This window comes from Semicossyphus pulcher, unplaced genomic scaffold (genome assembly GCF_022749685.1).
Source record: "Semicossyphus pulcher isolate SPU_LCO1_2020_fin unplaced genomic scaffold, fSemPul1.0.p SCAF_5, whole genome shotgun sequence".
Classification (NCBI taxonomy): Eukaryota; Metazoa; Chordata; class Actinopteri; order Labriformes; family Labridae; genus Semicossyphus; species Semicossyphus pulcher.
Window position 1 is genome coordinate 7,669,917 of NW_027211726.1, and position 15,561 is coordinate 7,685,477.

The following is a 15,561-nucleotide window of genomic DNA, read 5'->3' on the forward strand; positions in this document are numbered from 1 at the left end:
CAATACATCTACGTGGCCGATATTACAGGCGTGTTTCAGCTCATCATAGATCCAGTGCATTGGTATAGACGTTGGCAAACAAATTTCACTAGAGAAAATGTCCAGAGTCACAAAGAGCATCCATGTTGGACTCTTGATTTACTTCCACTTTGTAATGTTTGATGTAATTCAGGAAGCAGTGTGCGCTTTCAGATAAGTGTATCTGACTCAAGTGCAGGAGATTGCAGGAGACCAAGCATAATGTCTCTGTTCCTCACCATACCTTCTTTACCTGACCGTAAGAATACGGACATTGGCTGGTTTTGTCCAATTTTTATCCGTCAATAGGAATCAAATTTCAGTTCAGAGATTTAGAAACAGCGCTGTTATTACACAGTGTTTCCACTAGGGGGCATTGATTCACACTTTTTCTGCACTTGTGCGCAACAATTATTCATTTGAAAGTATCAGCTGGAAAGTTTTAAAGTTATAGTTCACCATTTTTTTGGAGCTACATTTATTAGCGTTGTTGCTGAGAGTCAGAAACCAAAATATCTGCTTTGATGTGAGACTATGTGGTGTATATATATATGATACATAATGTCTCGCAGTTCAACCACAACCACAGTCGTTCTTCTAAACCAGGAGAAGTCATGTTGGTGCCTGAACTTAAGCAACTGTTTCACAACATAAACATACACACACATATTGAGAAGGCTTTCTGCTTGTTCAACACGCACTTTGCTTTAAGGTCAGTATGGTAATATCAGGTGTTTCTCTGAGGACAGGTTGAATTTCACCTTTGCGACCTGTCGTGATCTGAAAAGGTTATTTTTGAAGAGAAAAATGTTTTTTTCCGACATCTGTCTGGGTGAGTTGATCCACAAATTGAACCTCACACAGCTGCAGAGTTCCCCTCCTGTAGTGGCCTGATCCATAAAACATTGGTCATGTGAATGTTACAGTGTCATTCACCTTTGTATCAGTGGTTAGTGGCAGAATTCAAGGCTGTTTACAGTATGATAAATAACAAAAATCTGATTGTACATCTGCATTGTAATTTAAAACATCACAAATATTAGTTAATGTATTGACCTCCAGTATCATCCAGGCTCTGTACAAGCAGCGACATCAAAGCATCTTACTGATCTGTGAGTCGTGACCTTTGAAGTTCACACTGATGTTGGTGGATGGCGCCGCCTCCACCCTGCTGCGGAGGTCCCTCGTATCGTTCACAGGACACTTACTGGGAATCTGACACCAGAACACCTGTTTGTAGGAATTCCTGAAGTTCTCGGACAGGAAGGCGTAGATGATGGGGTTGACCGAGGAGTTGCTGTAGGCCAGGCAGTGAGCCACCATCCTGAACACGAAGGAGGCCTGGTTCAGGGGGAAAGAGCCGAACTCCACCCAGAGATGGACGATGTGGTGAGGCAGCCATGACAGGCAGAAGACCACGACTACAACCAGGACTGTCTGAGCCGTCTGTGGAGGAGATAGTGAGTTGGAATAATATGTCATGTGATTAATTGAAGCATATCTGGGTGGTTTATGGAGGAAGAGTAACAAGAGATTAAGTGATTAAGTATAACAATAAAAGAGATGTATTTTATGGATAGTGCAGTGTGATTGTCAAATATAAGGTGACAAAACATGGAGTCAATAAAGTCAGTTTATCTATTTTTTAAATTTTTTTGCTGACTGAATTTAATCCCCAAGACTTTTCACCATAAACGGCATATATACGAATATGAAGCAGCCAACATGAGGTCAACAGTTGGTCAACTGTTTTGATCGCTTAAGTTTGCCGATCGCCATCTTCGTTTTTTGGAGCCAGATATAACCACATTTTGAGTGACGCAAACGCTACGTTATGAGCTAGTGCTAGCTAAGTAGCTTGGTTAGCGAGGTGCATCTGTAATTCATGTTTTTTGGCTAGCGAAAAAACAGACTTTAAACGGAATGTGCTTACTGGGAAAAATAACAGCCGAATCCTTATAGCGTCTTTTTACGGAAGAGGATTAGGGCCGCTGGAATGTATTTTTTGTAATATATAAAATTGAGAAAACAATATAATATAAAATAAAAAATGTAATTAAATTAAAATATATATATATATATATATATGAATTCAGAAGTCAGAAATCTCGGAATTCAGACTTTTTAAAAAAAGAAAATGTAATTGTTAAATCAGAATTAAAACAAAAAAAAGATTGGCCCTTTTAGTAAAACTGAATGCTGAAGAAGAAATATTAAGGCGGCTAAAAACGAATTCAAAAATACACTGGTAGCAACTTGCTAATCAAGTGGCAGCCACGTCATGAAATATATCCTGCTTTACTGTCTTGTTTACTGTAAAAAGGAGATTTAATATATGAACATCATGCTGCGCTAAAGAAGACTTCAAACTAGTGGCTGAGACCATAAAATCATTCATTCATAATTGTTGTAAAGCAGAAATAAATCCATTGAGAAGTTGGCCTATTTTCTCCTAGACTTCTTCACAATGTGTTATTCTTTTGCAACTTGCAGCGTCGCCCCCTGCTGGCCGTTAGAAATAATGCAGGTTCGAGGCTTCTTCAAGGGCTGACTAGTGTATATTTGTAGATCCAGGGGCTACGTCCACTTCTTTTATTTATGATATTCACATGATCACTTTTCATTCCAATTGTAGAGCAAAATGTTTGCAAGGTTTCTGGCCATTGTTTAGTCTAAGACCCACCCATCTGATCAGAATCAAGGGTAATATCTTCCAATATCACGCCAGCTGTCCAAAACCTACAGACAAGAAATGACTCACAAGAAAAGTAGCAAATCCTCTCATTTCAGAAGCTGCACCCAACACATTTCTGGCGTGTTTGCTTTACTAATGACTGAATCCATTTAAAAATAAAAAGTTGCAGATTAATTTTTTCAATTAAAGTTCTATAATCTCAGCTCGATATGTGCAAGCCTATAGCATCTTTTTCAATGAGCCTTGTGAACATATACCATTCAAGAAGCACAGACCTGTCATAGAGAGACAGAAAGAAGCTCCCACCAACCTTCTTTTTGGAGAGCTCGGATTTTTTGGAGACATTCTTCAGCTTTTTGTGCAGATGTTTTAAAACCTGCGAAAAAAAGGTGTGAAAGATAAAGCTGTTGAGATAAATTACTTATAATAATCTTTATCCTTTGTGCGAGACCCATGTCAGTTCCTTGGACAGATGATGTGCCAAGGTACTCTGGCTAAAAAGAAGCAATTTTACGCAATGAAACAGATCAAACATGACATTTGACATCATTTTTTTTTAACTTTTCTTGTCTAAATCTTCCGTGAGTTCACTCCAAATTTGAAAATCCATTATTAACTCTGTAGATATTTGCGCGTTCATTGACTCTGATCCATGCGCACCCACCTTTGCATAGCAGACAGAAATCAAACAGAGAGGCAGCAGGTATCCGAACACGAAGGTGCACATCACGTAGACTTTCCTCTGGTGGTCCGGCCAAACCTCCCAGCAGAACGTGTTGTTGTCCTCCCTCTCCACGATGCTCTGGTAGTGCGCAACCGGAGCTGCCATCACCAGAGACAGGACCCAGATCATGACCACCCCGAGCAGCGCGTGCCTCCTCACCCGGATCGATGAGGACTTCCTGACGTGGACAATCGCCACGTAGCGGTCCACGGACATCGCGGACAGAGTGAAGATGCTGACCAGCATGGACACGGTGAAGAAATAGTGGATGAACTTGCAGATGAAGGCTCCCAGCACCCACGTGGGCAGCATGTAGATGGTGGACTGGAAGGGCACGCAGAAGAGGAGATAGGACAGGTCCGCCACGCTCAGGTTGAGGATGAAGATGTTGGTAGTGCTCCTCGGTTGTCCCGGTTTGCTGCGCGCGAGCACCGTGATCACCAACGTGTTCCCGAGCACACCGAGGATGAAGATGAGTCCAAATATGAGCAGAGAAACAAAGTTATCCACACCCATCCCCAGAACCGCGTGTTTAGCCGGCAGCCCCACAGTGCTGCTGTTAAAGGACCGGGTTTGGTTTTCCACCTGTAGTTCCATCTTTATCTCCACTACTGATAAAAAGTTACATGATGATATAAAAGATGTAAATCGTCCACATGCAGCTCAGGCTGAGGATGGATGGAGCTCTGGATCTGCACGCTGCTCCCTGCATTCACAAGAAACGTCACCAGACTGATCCCACCAATACCTTCCACTGTTTCCAGTGAACGGCAGCCAGTCAGATAAGAACCAACAGTAAGCAGCACAGTCAATGAGTCATTAACATGCCAGTTATAATATATTCAGATCTATACACACAGTTTTATTCTAAATATACTGTATTCACTAAATTGTTTGTGTGTTTTTGTCTGTTTTAATTAAACCACTCTGGTGTTCCTCTTGTTCAAATATTTCTTGGTATATTATATCATATTTTGTAAATCCCCCTGTAGTGTGAACTCTTAATGAAAGAGTTTTAAGTTTCATTATGGGAGCTGTAGGATTCAGCATATTTGGAGCAATGACTGTATATATAGCTGGACGGCGCGTCTCCATCTGCTCTCATTGTACGGAACTGATGCCAAAACAGTCCAGTCCGCAGTAGAGATCGGCAGGTGAAGCGGCCGTTGCCACTTCCGCTAACCAAAACACACACTTTACTTACCGAAAAAACGGCAAGGCTCCCACACGCCGCCGTGTTTAACAGCAGAACAGCTTCTTTGTGTTGGTCTGAAGTTAACGTTCACAGATATGGAAACTTCAATGACTGCAGTGATTGTTTTAGTTACGTCTCCTCTCGCCGTTCCTCCTCCACTCTGCAAAACCGGAACAGATCGGCTGCAGGAGCCGGATTTGTCAACAGAGCTGTCAAATCACCATTTTTACAGCATAAAATAACTCATTAAAAGTAAACTTGTTATAAAAATGAACACTTGGACATAAATCAGCATGATAAGAACTATAATGACAGAAATCATGTTTGAGAAAAATGTATTTGACGTGTATTTTAATTTTATAGTTTGACTCATGTCCCATCTGTTAACATGGAGGAGGCGGGCTTTATGAGCTATACTGCAGCCAGTCAGCAGGGGGCGATAGAGAGCTTTTGGCTTCACTTTTAGGGAGCTGTCATGTCATCCATTTTTACACAGTCTATGGTTTGGAGCGTTAACAACAATGGTAAATGGACTGTTCTTATGTAAAGTGCCAACTGTCAATCAGTCATCAGATTCACACACCAACAGCTATGCCGCCGGCCCGGGAGCAATGTGTGGTTCAGCAGGTGGTTTAGAAGCTCATCAAAGTTTTTACACTTCATCCCTAAGCGGCACGAACGCGTATGCTAAAATGAGTGAGCTCTAATGCCAGCAGTTGTAAAGATAATTCTCTGACAACCAGAATTTTAACCTCATGGTAATTTTTAGAGAAAATACAGATGATAGCCAAAATCTATGATTGACTATTGAAGATAGTCCCAACTGAAAGATAATCCCAGAGTTATCAGGAGTCCTCCTCTGAGGACATGAATATGTTAGATATTTCAGTCTGGACCAAAGTCAAGCTGCTATCATGGCTAAAATGTGTGCTTCATTAAATAAGTGGATTTGCCCTTTAAATTTCCTTTTAAATGTCAAATGTTGTGCTGGAAGAGTTTAACTCAAAAAGTGTTTTTCTTTAGAGCCAAATACTAAACATATAAAGTGGGCAGCTAAGAAATACCTTTTAATTTCATATTTCTCATGTTCATGGACCGCCCTCGGCCCTCTGTTTGTGTTATTGATCTGCTCAGACAGGTCTGCCAACAGCTGTACCATCATTATGAAGCATGTGAGTCTCCGGCAGAGCTATGCTGAGAGATCTGAGGGGGATAACCGTCTGGAAATGATGACGGGGATGAGGCACGCGCTATGTAACCTGAGAGCGGAGGCTGATGTTATCTGGGGGTCCTCTTGTCCTCAAACGATTGTACACGTTTGAAGATGTTATTGTTTATACGGATTGTTCATTTTTCTGGTGTTAAACAGGGGGAAAAAACTCTTCTTCTTATGTTGTAAAGATCATGATAGTGGTGTTTTTGATGATGAAGAAGATGAGGGGTTTCGTAGCTTCTTCTCACTTAGCCTTCTGAAATTAATAACAGTCATTATGATACTTTTTTTTACCCCGGGGGTTATTATACTTTCCGAGCACGGCGTTTGTTTTGTAATTGGTTTCTTATGTCCTGAAGCAACCTGAAGTTTCCATGGTGACTCTGTCGACCCAGATGTTTTCCCTCTTTCTGCTCAGGAGAAGAAAAGCAGATCAGCTTCCAATTTAACCAGAAACATACTGTCTGAACTACAGCTGCAGAGTCGGTCATATCTGATTCTGAGAAAAAATGTTACATTCTTGCTGCCTGTGTGTGGTGATGTATTATTTCAGCACCATGGACAGCTCAGCTGTAAGATCCTCTGTCCATGGTGCTGAAACCTGTAAAACTCGTCCAGTTCAATCTATCAATCACAGAGAGAACATTTTCTACTTTACCAGGACTTCAGTTGTGTTATTGCCAATAAATGTGTGTCATAAGAGAAAAAAAGCTTCTTCCTTACCGGGGGATTGCACAAACAAATGTGAGTTAATGGAAACAATCTTGACAAAGTGAAATCTTAAAAAGAGAAAAAAAAACGTGTGTTTTAAAACAAACATTTCCTTGCTGGTTTCAGTTCACTCAGGAGTTTCACCTACAGAGCTTCTCCTTGATCTGTCGTGATCAGTAACTGATTATAGCGAGCACTAGATTGATAATGCTTCCATACTTGTGCTGTTGTTACACTTTATCTAACCAGAGTGCTGCAAATGTTAAAGAAATAAAACTGATCTCAAAAAAGAAATTACTTTTAGTTTATACCTTGTGAGGTAAAAACTACGGCGCCCCCGAAGTTCCAAAAGTTACAACAAAAAAAATCATTATCTTGTGCGAACAAGATAAAATTTCTCACCTTTTGGGACTTCAGGGGCTCCGTAAAAAAACAGTAGGTCTTGCTCAATAAAAGCTTTTAAAGCGATTTTTTGGAGCGGGGTTGTATGAGGTATAAAGGAATGCCGGCTGGAGTACTGAAACAGAAGCTAACCTCTTTACGGCTGCAAACATGGACAAGAGAAACACGTATTGAAACCACTTAAAAAAGTCCTAAATATAAACAACATATCAGTTTTATATTTTGGATTTTTTCAACGTCAGACAGTCCTTACCTGTGGGACTATGTTTTATGTGTTTGTGTTTAAAAGCTCTCAAACTCAGCGTTCTCGGCTGCTGTTAACTTCCTGCTTTTAAACAAAACGTGCACTCTGCCTGCTGCTTTATGGGAAATTAAAATTTCCACGTTTGACAAAAGACCCCAAACAGTTTTTTCTCGTTATACTCTTCGATGATGTTGTTTTCTGTCTGAAAAGGAAAAATTAAACTTGTGATCTCAAAATGAGGGCATTAAAAATATTGCCAGCATGGCAGCTCTGAGCCTCCGTAGAAATCTGCTTGTGTTGCAACAGACCGGAGAAGTCAGAAAGACGCCACCGGAGGCCTTTGTGTCATCACAGGCCCATGAATCCTTATCATTCTTATCACAGAAGTTAATTTCAGTTCCAGCCTTTATACATAATAATATAATGATATTATACCAACAAAAAACAGCATCACGGCTTCATCTCTTTCCTCCTCTGAGATTCAGTTAACCTGCTTTATCAGAGTAACAGGCAGATGAGCTGCTGTGGACCCGGCCTCTCAGGTGTTCACCCTTCAGCTCTGACCGGAGTCAGACCTGCTGTTTCCATGACACTGAGCCATGAGAGGAGAGACAGCACATCCATCAACCCCAATAATTTAATATGGACTCAGCGTGCCTGCTAACAAGCTCAGAGACACAGATTCAGAGATTGCCTTTTAGGTGATTCACAGCTCACAGACCTCGGTGATCTTTCTCGGCTCTGCTGAGTCCTTTGCTTTTCTTGTCATTATTTTTCTACAAAGAGTAAACCTTCAGATTAAGGTGACTTTTACAGGTCGGGGAGATGAAGAGGATGAAATGTGTCTTCCTTTTTTAAACTCACACATTGCCAGCACAGTACTTTTTGTCTAAAAAGGTTGAGTATGAATCTTGAATTACCTACATCTGCCAAGACAGCAAGAAAGGTTAACCTTTGTACTTGTGAATCAGAGAGATGGATGACATCTCTAACTAAGTCTCAGTGGAACAAACTGAGAGTTTACTTACAGTTCATTTAACCATCAGCCATAATTTCTCATGTTGTGTCCACCTGTGTCCCTGCAGGGCGCAGTTCCTCACACGAGCAGCAGGGGGAGTGAGGGAGGTTTGTCTCTGCACTCCAGACTTCACAATGTGATCCATCAACTTTAAGGGGACACTGTGTCATGTGGGAGCTGCCCAGTGCAACCAGAGCCTGAGCTTAACCTCTGAAGCAAATGCAGGTTAATGTGTATTCAGTCACACAGCTGCTTTTATATTCTGTACATGCAGCTAACTAAAAGGGAGCAACATGGCGGTTTGCATGCTGGGTATTTGAGGTTACTTGCTTTAAATGTCAAACACATTTCAGATTCAAAGTGAAATGTGTCAGTAGTGAAGGCAGAAGCTTGTTCTCAGGTATGAGAGGAGGAAGAGTAAATAACACACAGTGCTCTTCAATGCAAGAGAAGATTAAAGGGTCGGTGTATTTCATTAGAGCAGGTGTGACGTCTGAACTGCAAAAAGGTTCAAAGTCTTCCCGTAATTCTTTGGCAGGACGTCGTGCAGAAACGACGAAGCGAAATGACTCATCTGATGAGTTCGCTTTCAGGTACAGAAGAGGTCATGTACCAGGTCTCATCAGGCAGACATCGTGTCAACAAGCAGCGCGATATGAGAATACTTGATAACATCCATTATCAGCACATACTTAACCACTCTCAGGAATTACATAATGTCCTAAAGAAGTAGCCTGTAAAGGACATATACATGCTGTTCTTTTTCCCACACTTGTAACTGACTGAGATTAGAGTCCACCTTGTGACTGCAGACATCCAGAACAATATTCCAGCATTTCTGGGCCAAAGGCAAACTAAGAAGGGCTTCAGACATGAACATTTATTGCTGATTCTATCAACTGTTAGTTTGTTTAGTTATTTGTTGACTGGTTTTCGTTTGAGCCGTTCAGTTTGGTCCAGATGATCAAAATAACTGTTGGAGTGCCTTTAAGGTTTTGTACAGACATTCATGGTTGGAGGACGAACCCTAAATACTTTTGGTGTCCTCTGACTTCTCTTCTTCGCCCTACCAGCCGGACAAGTTTTTGATTTGTCCAATACTTGAGTTTATGAACAAAATCCATCGACGGTCCCAAGCGTAAGCCGTTATTTTTGTCTGGTTCTAATTATTAACTGTTAGCATGCTAACACGCTAAATTAAGAATGTGGTAAACAGCATACCTTCCAAACGTTAGCATGTTAGAATTGTAACTGTGAGTGCGCTAACGTTAGCATTTAGCACTTATAAACGTGTGAATATGGATATACATCGAATGTGTACGGTTAAAAGAATCACATTTTAGCCTTTAAGAGAATACATGATATTCTAATAACACATCTTCAGTGATGTATCCTGGGTTCATAGGATGTTTCAGGGCTTTTGAACATCAGACACCCTCGCCCAGGCGACCCAGCCGTGGTTGATCAGGCCACAACTTCATGGTTCATGTAGCGCTCGCTAATCCCCATGGGCCTCCTCTCCGGATCCAGAGCCATCTTGAGGCTTTTCCAGATGCTTCTGTCCTTGCCAGTCCTCTGATGCCCAGCATTCTTAAGGATTTGTGGAGTGAGTGTCCCACAAAACCTCTGCAGCCTACATCGATGGGCATACATTTGGATTACCAGCCCTGCACGTGACTATTAGTTGGTCAATGTCACGTGTTTAGGGTTTAAACAAAAGGTTGAGGACCCAGATGCAGACTGAAAATAAGTATTTATTGAAACAAAAAGGCACAAGGAAAACAAAAGGCTTACTGCTATGAGGAATCCAAGGGGGGCAGGCAAATAATGTCCAATGGTAAAAAAAGGTCCAACAAAACAGGCGATAAGTAATCCACGGGAACACTGGGATCACAGAGAAATAACACGATGCATGGACATGGACAGACGACACTCCAGAGGAAGGGCGACAACTAACTAGCACCGGGACAAGGGAAGACAAAGACTAAATACGCTGGGGAGGTGAAACTAAACGGGCACAGGTGAGACAATCAAGGGAGCAGGTGAAAACAATAAGGGCAGGGCACATAATCAAACAGGCGGGAAAACACACAAAGGCAGGAAGTAAAACAAGACAAAACAAACATAGGGCAAGAACTACAAAATAAAACAGGAAACACTAAAAACCAAACTCAGGACTGTGATAGCAGAACTCAAGCAGAAAATCTCTAGACAATGAAACACAAATTAATTACATAACTAAACAAGACTAAATCAAGACAAGAACACAATATATTAAATACAAAATTAAACAGTAAGAACTCATGACAGTCATACTTTGTCCTCTTCCTTTCGTGGGCGTCCTCCGTAGGCTCCTCCCACCGCACTGTCAGCTTTGTGATGCTGTGGTAAATATATATATACAGGAGATTTTTTATTTTATTTCGACAGCTAATCTCAGTGAGACGTGTGTTCTCATTCTCAAGAGAGACCTGCGGTAGACCACATGGTGGTGCAGTGGTTAGTGCTGTGCTTCATAGCTAGAAGGTTCAGCTGGCTGGGGTCTTTTTAATGTGGAGTTTGCATGTTTCAATTGATTGGTGACTTTGCCAGTAGCTTAAAAGGTTGTCTATTGCTAGTTTCATCAGATACTATATACTATATACTACATACTGCAGACTGTGTTCAGCATGTAGTACGGAGCTGTTCAAATTTATTTCGCCGTATGCAACACCAGGCGCCAGTTTCCGGTTTTGGAAAGCGGAACTAAACAACAGCCTTGCCAAGAGCAGAAAGCTGCTTCTTTAGCTTCAGCACCCCCTTCTGCTCTTCTGCTGCCGTCTGCCGTTTCAACTGCCGCTGTGACGGTCCAGCGCTTTGCATTGTGGGATACAGTAAGTGAGGTAGACTGGTCCGATGCATACTGGAGATTTTTTTCCGAATCAGTACGACATCCGGGTATTTTTGGTGTACTGCACATTTTGCTGTTGTTTGCATACTGCATGCTACATTTTACGTACTGCTAGGGTAGTATGGCATTCTGAACACAGCAAACATTTCAGCCCTGTGATTGACAGGCGACCCCGCCTCTTGCCTATTGACCCTCCGGCCTCCAGCCCCCTGTGACCCTGAACAGGATAAGCGGTATAATTGATGGATGGACGGTTGTTAAGTTCTAAGTATCACACATGTACTCTGTAGAATATTTCTATAACTTCAGCTCTGGATGTAACACCTGCTTGTGAAGACATTTCACTGGATCTTATACAACATTTACACCTGCAGTCTTTTCTCTTTTACTCGCTGAGCCACGCTGCTCATGTTTATCCTCTTCAGAATAAAAACAGGGCCGCTGTAAAAGCCAGGACGCAGCAGATGTTTGTTTTGTTAGAATCAATGAAAACAGCAGGCGGCCGGCCCACTGCTTCAAACATCGCTTCACACATCCTCCCCAGCGCAGCGAGGGAAAACTGTGAAATGATTTTTGGCGTGAAAGTAGAAAAATTTGCCAAGTTTTGTTACGATAAAAACAATAGAGACAATAACAACCGTGACTGTGTTAAAGCTTTAAAGGACACGTCGCTGAACCAGAAGAGGACACTGATTGATGACCTGCCGATATGTTCCTCAGGTTAATTCACTGCAGTATGTTTGTGAAGCATGTTGTGTTCACTGACCTTGGTTGCATAACAGCATGTTTCAGTCATGCGCTTGAGGACTGGAACATCTTAACAATACCCACGTGTGCAAAACCTTCAATACTGAGAGACCTTTACTGTTGTCATGTTCCACAGGACGCGCTGTGATAACAGCACGGGAGGTTTTTGGGAACAGATCAGCGAGTCTGATGAATATGAAGCGCCGCGCACGACTTTAATCTCTGCCGCCGCCGCCGCATGTTTTGTGATAATCAAAGGACCTCGTGCGTTTCTGTGAGGAAAGCTTATTTCCCAGGTGCGAGGCAGAAGAATGGGAAGAGAGAGAAAAGAAGGACAGATTAGTGTAAAGTGGTGAATCAGATATTTGATAAATTAAATAGAAGTGACGCAAATTTCAGTATGAATAGTTTCCTGCACCGGAGACTCTGATTACTGGAGATAAATTCATTTTAAATAAACAATTTTAGAAAATCTATAAGTATTTTCAGAGCATCTATGTCACAATGACATATTATATCACGGAGAAAGCCGTGTTCATTTCCAAAAGATGACACGCTATGTTACCCATATTACCCCAAAATGCCTCAAATTACCTCCATTTGTAGTGCACAAAGTTTCATGTCATATTTCTGACAGTGAACTACTAAAAGTGGAGCTAAAACTTGGAACAGGAATAAAACGAATTTCTCAATAAAGTTTTACTTCCAGCTTTGTGCAGTGGCAAACTACGGAAGCCCTAAGCGGACATGCATCCATATATTTAATTACTCTGTTTTCCAGTGATAACGAATATTTTCTGGTTGTTTTTCTCGAGATCTGGACTTATTTATCTCGTTATCTCGAGATGACAAAGCTTGTTTTGTTGTGATAATGAGATCATTTTCTGGCGAACTAGAAAACAAAACAACCAGGACATGCCATGCTGCCACTGCCCGCACTAATGACTCAAGTTGACCCTGTCTCTATGTTTGTTTTGTGCTTTTGCAGCTCTGGGGATCCGGGTTATGATCATCTGATGTTACGGTGGTGCAGCTTTGTTATCTTGAGATAACGAGATAAACAAGTCAAGATCTCAAGAAAACAACGAGAAGTTACTCGTTAAACAGAGTAAATAAAATGTATGGATGCATGTCCGCTTAGGGCTTCCGTAGTAAACTAATAGTTGAACTACGTTTTGCAGTAGTTTGCTGGTAGTTCATCCAGATTCATATTTGCATAGTGATTCAAGAAGTTTTTGCTGTTAACTACTGAAACTAAAAACTAATTTGGGCCATTAAAGGAAGAGAAGTTTAATCCAGATTTCTTTACAGCGAGGGTATAGCACTACCTTCAATTTTGTCTCCATGAAAAGTCCAGATGGGATTTTTTTAGGTCTAAAATGTATTTCAAGAAGCTGTAAAAATATATATATAATATGTATATAATGGCTTTAGTTTTCAGTGTTTTTAATCTTTATTTAAAGTGATAATCTCAAAGATCTCAGTTTCGTTCTCTTTGGCGGTACCTATGGCGATAAATGGTAATTGCGGGAGCTCACTTCCCAGATATCCAGACAGTGTTGCATGTGTGACGTCCACGGTTGGCTCCGGTTGTAACTCTTGATTTTCCTCGCTGACGGTCGCTTTCCTTTTTAGACTGTTTGCTTCATCTGAGCGTCGAGTTTGTTTCTTTTTCTTTGGATTTTCACTTATTGTTGAAGTTGTATCTGTAGTCATCCATCTTTTCTTTGTTTATTCAGCCATAGTAGATTGCTGTTTACTCGCAACACTTGTAGAGACCAGAAAAGCAGGCCATTAAATACAAAACCAGAGCTGACATTAATAGTGGGACATATTTATTTAGTTATTGACATGTTAACAAGTTGGAGTTGTGATTTTTTGCATCATATTTAGCTTTATTTTCATTGGTATCTTTACTGTGGATTAACTTCGTCCTGTGTAAAGTCTGTTGTGCTTTCAAAGACGCTTCCCCGACTCGTAACTTCTCTCCGACCCTTCTGACGTTTAAAATCTCCTGATTAAAGCAGTAATTTATTTCAAGCAGCAGAGCCTCAGAAATATCCTCCGGGGCCTCCGTTTGAAACAAGAGAGCATGATATTGTTGAGATGCTAAAACAAACGATAGCATTATGCGCGAGCTCTGTGCATCAGCTCCTGCCAAATGTTGATGGAATCGTTGGCTTTCGACCATCAAGACATTTGCATCGAGTTGTTTACCAGCCAAAAGGACCGCTGTGAGGACGCGCTGTGGGAAAAGAAACCATTCACATCTTACTGGTGATCCTATTAGCTCAAACAATGGGAATTTTCTAACACAATAAAGACACAAATGCATCAAAAAGCAGTGCGTGATGGGTTTAAACTGCATATCAGATTTAAATGCACCGGCTCTGAAATATATGAAATGTAAAATGAGATAGATTTAGTTTCATGAATGGAGGAAGTGCAGAGACTGTCTTGGCCCGGGCATCCTCATGTTGGTGACATCAGCTGCTGAGCATCACAGCTATGTTGTCATCTATACGAAGACCCGAAGAGGTCATCCAGGGTGACAAAGACGCACAACAGCACAAAGGCTTTTCACTCTCAGAGACAAGTAGTGTGACTCGATCTGAGATAGAGTCGAGTATGTTTTATCTCAAGTCACCGTCGTCCCTGTGAGGTCGGAGAGAAATATTGTTGAACACAGTAGAACAAAGAATTTCAACACTTCAGCCAAACAACTTACGTAATACCGTTTGATTTTCCTGCTGAATTCAAGGCTTCAAAGTTTACATGAGACAAAAAAACTACATTCACTGACACAAAACAATTATCTGCCTTTGTGTAGAGCAGACTCATTTTGTGAGACTAAAGAAATCTTTTTAAAACTTAGACAAATAGTCTCTCTGCTTTTAATGATTAGTCATCTTTGAGTTTAACTATACCAGTCTGAGTTGACGCAAACCTGCCGACACAGACAGAGAGATAGAAATCTCCATGTTAAAATGTCTAACAAGGACTAGACCTATTTTATATCATGTGACCGATGCTAGTAGCTTTTCCAACACTGCTAGCTAATAAGGCATTATGGCACAGTGGCGCTTTGAGCTAATTGCTAATGTCAGAATGCTAACATGTTGAAGTTTAGCAGGTGTAATGTTTAGCGTGTTACCATAATTTACTATAATATTTGCCATCTAAATTAAGCACATTAGCATGCTAGCATGTGCTAAAGAGTGCTAATCACAAAAAAAGGAGAAACATTAACTTATTACAGTTTACCCTGGGGAAGACATGTGTCTGTTAAGTCTCTATCTATCGCAGAATGAGGTAACACAATGGTGATTGAGCCGATGGCCCACTGATGAAAGCCTTTGCATTTGCAGTATCACAGACTGGGTGTCTGTGGCGACTTTCGTGGAAGAAAACACAAGCGGCACCCGGTTAGTGACGCGTTTTCCATCAGCCAGCAGTGGTTGGTCTGCCAGAGAGGGTGGGCGGAGCTAAGCGGCTGCTTTTCCGCTCTCTGCAAGTGTTGCGAGTAAACAGTAATCTACTATGGCTGAACAAACAAAGAAAAGATGGATGACTACAGATACAACTTCAAAAAATCCAAAGAAAAAGAAACAAACTCGACACTCAAATGAAGCAAACAGCGAGGAAAATCAAGAGTTACAACCGGAGCTAACTGTGGACGTCTGGGACGTCTGCACCCTCAATTA

General features: G+C 41.3%; 1 protein-coding gene across 1 annotated transcript; it reads right to left on the reverse strand.

Annotated features, from left to right (window-relative positions):
• Positions 1-1,110: 1,110 nt before the first annotated feature.
• On the reverse strand, positions 1,111-4,076 carry galr1a (galanin receptor 1a). Its single transcript, XM_069681810.1, has 3 exons — positions 3,378-4,076; positions 3,024-3,089; positions 1,111-1,464 (listed from the first exon to the last, which is right to left on the reverse strand). The coding sequence occupies exons 1-3, from the start codon at positions 4,032-4,034 to the stop codon at positions 1,111-1,113; spliced, it is 1,077 nt and encodes a 358-aa protein (XP_069537911.1). The 5' UTR covers positions 4,035-4,076.
• Between the last annotated feature and the right edge of the window lie 11,485 nt (positions 4,077-15,561).

Coding starts and splice junctions, on each gene's coding strand:
- galr1a (XM_069681810.1), bottom strand. CDS start 4,034: ATGGAACTACAGGTGGAAAACCAAACCCGGTCCTTTAACAGCAGCACT. Junction 3,090..3,377: donor TTTCTGTCTGCTATGCAAAG/GTGGGTGCGCAT, acceptor TTTTTTTCGCAG/GTTTTAAAACATCTGCACAA. Junction 1,465..3,023: donor CCGAGCTCTCCAAAAAGAAG/GTTGGTGGGAGC, acceptor TCTCCTCCACAG/ACGGCTCAGACAGTCCTGGT.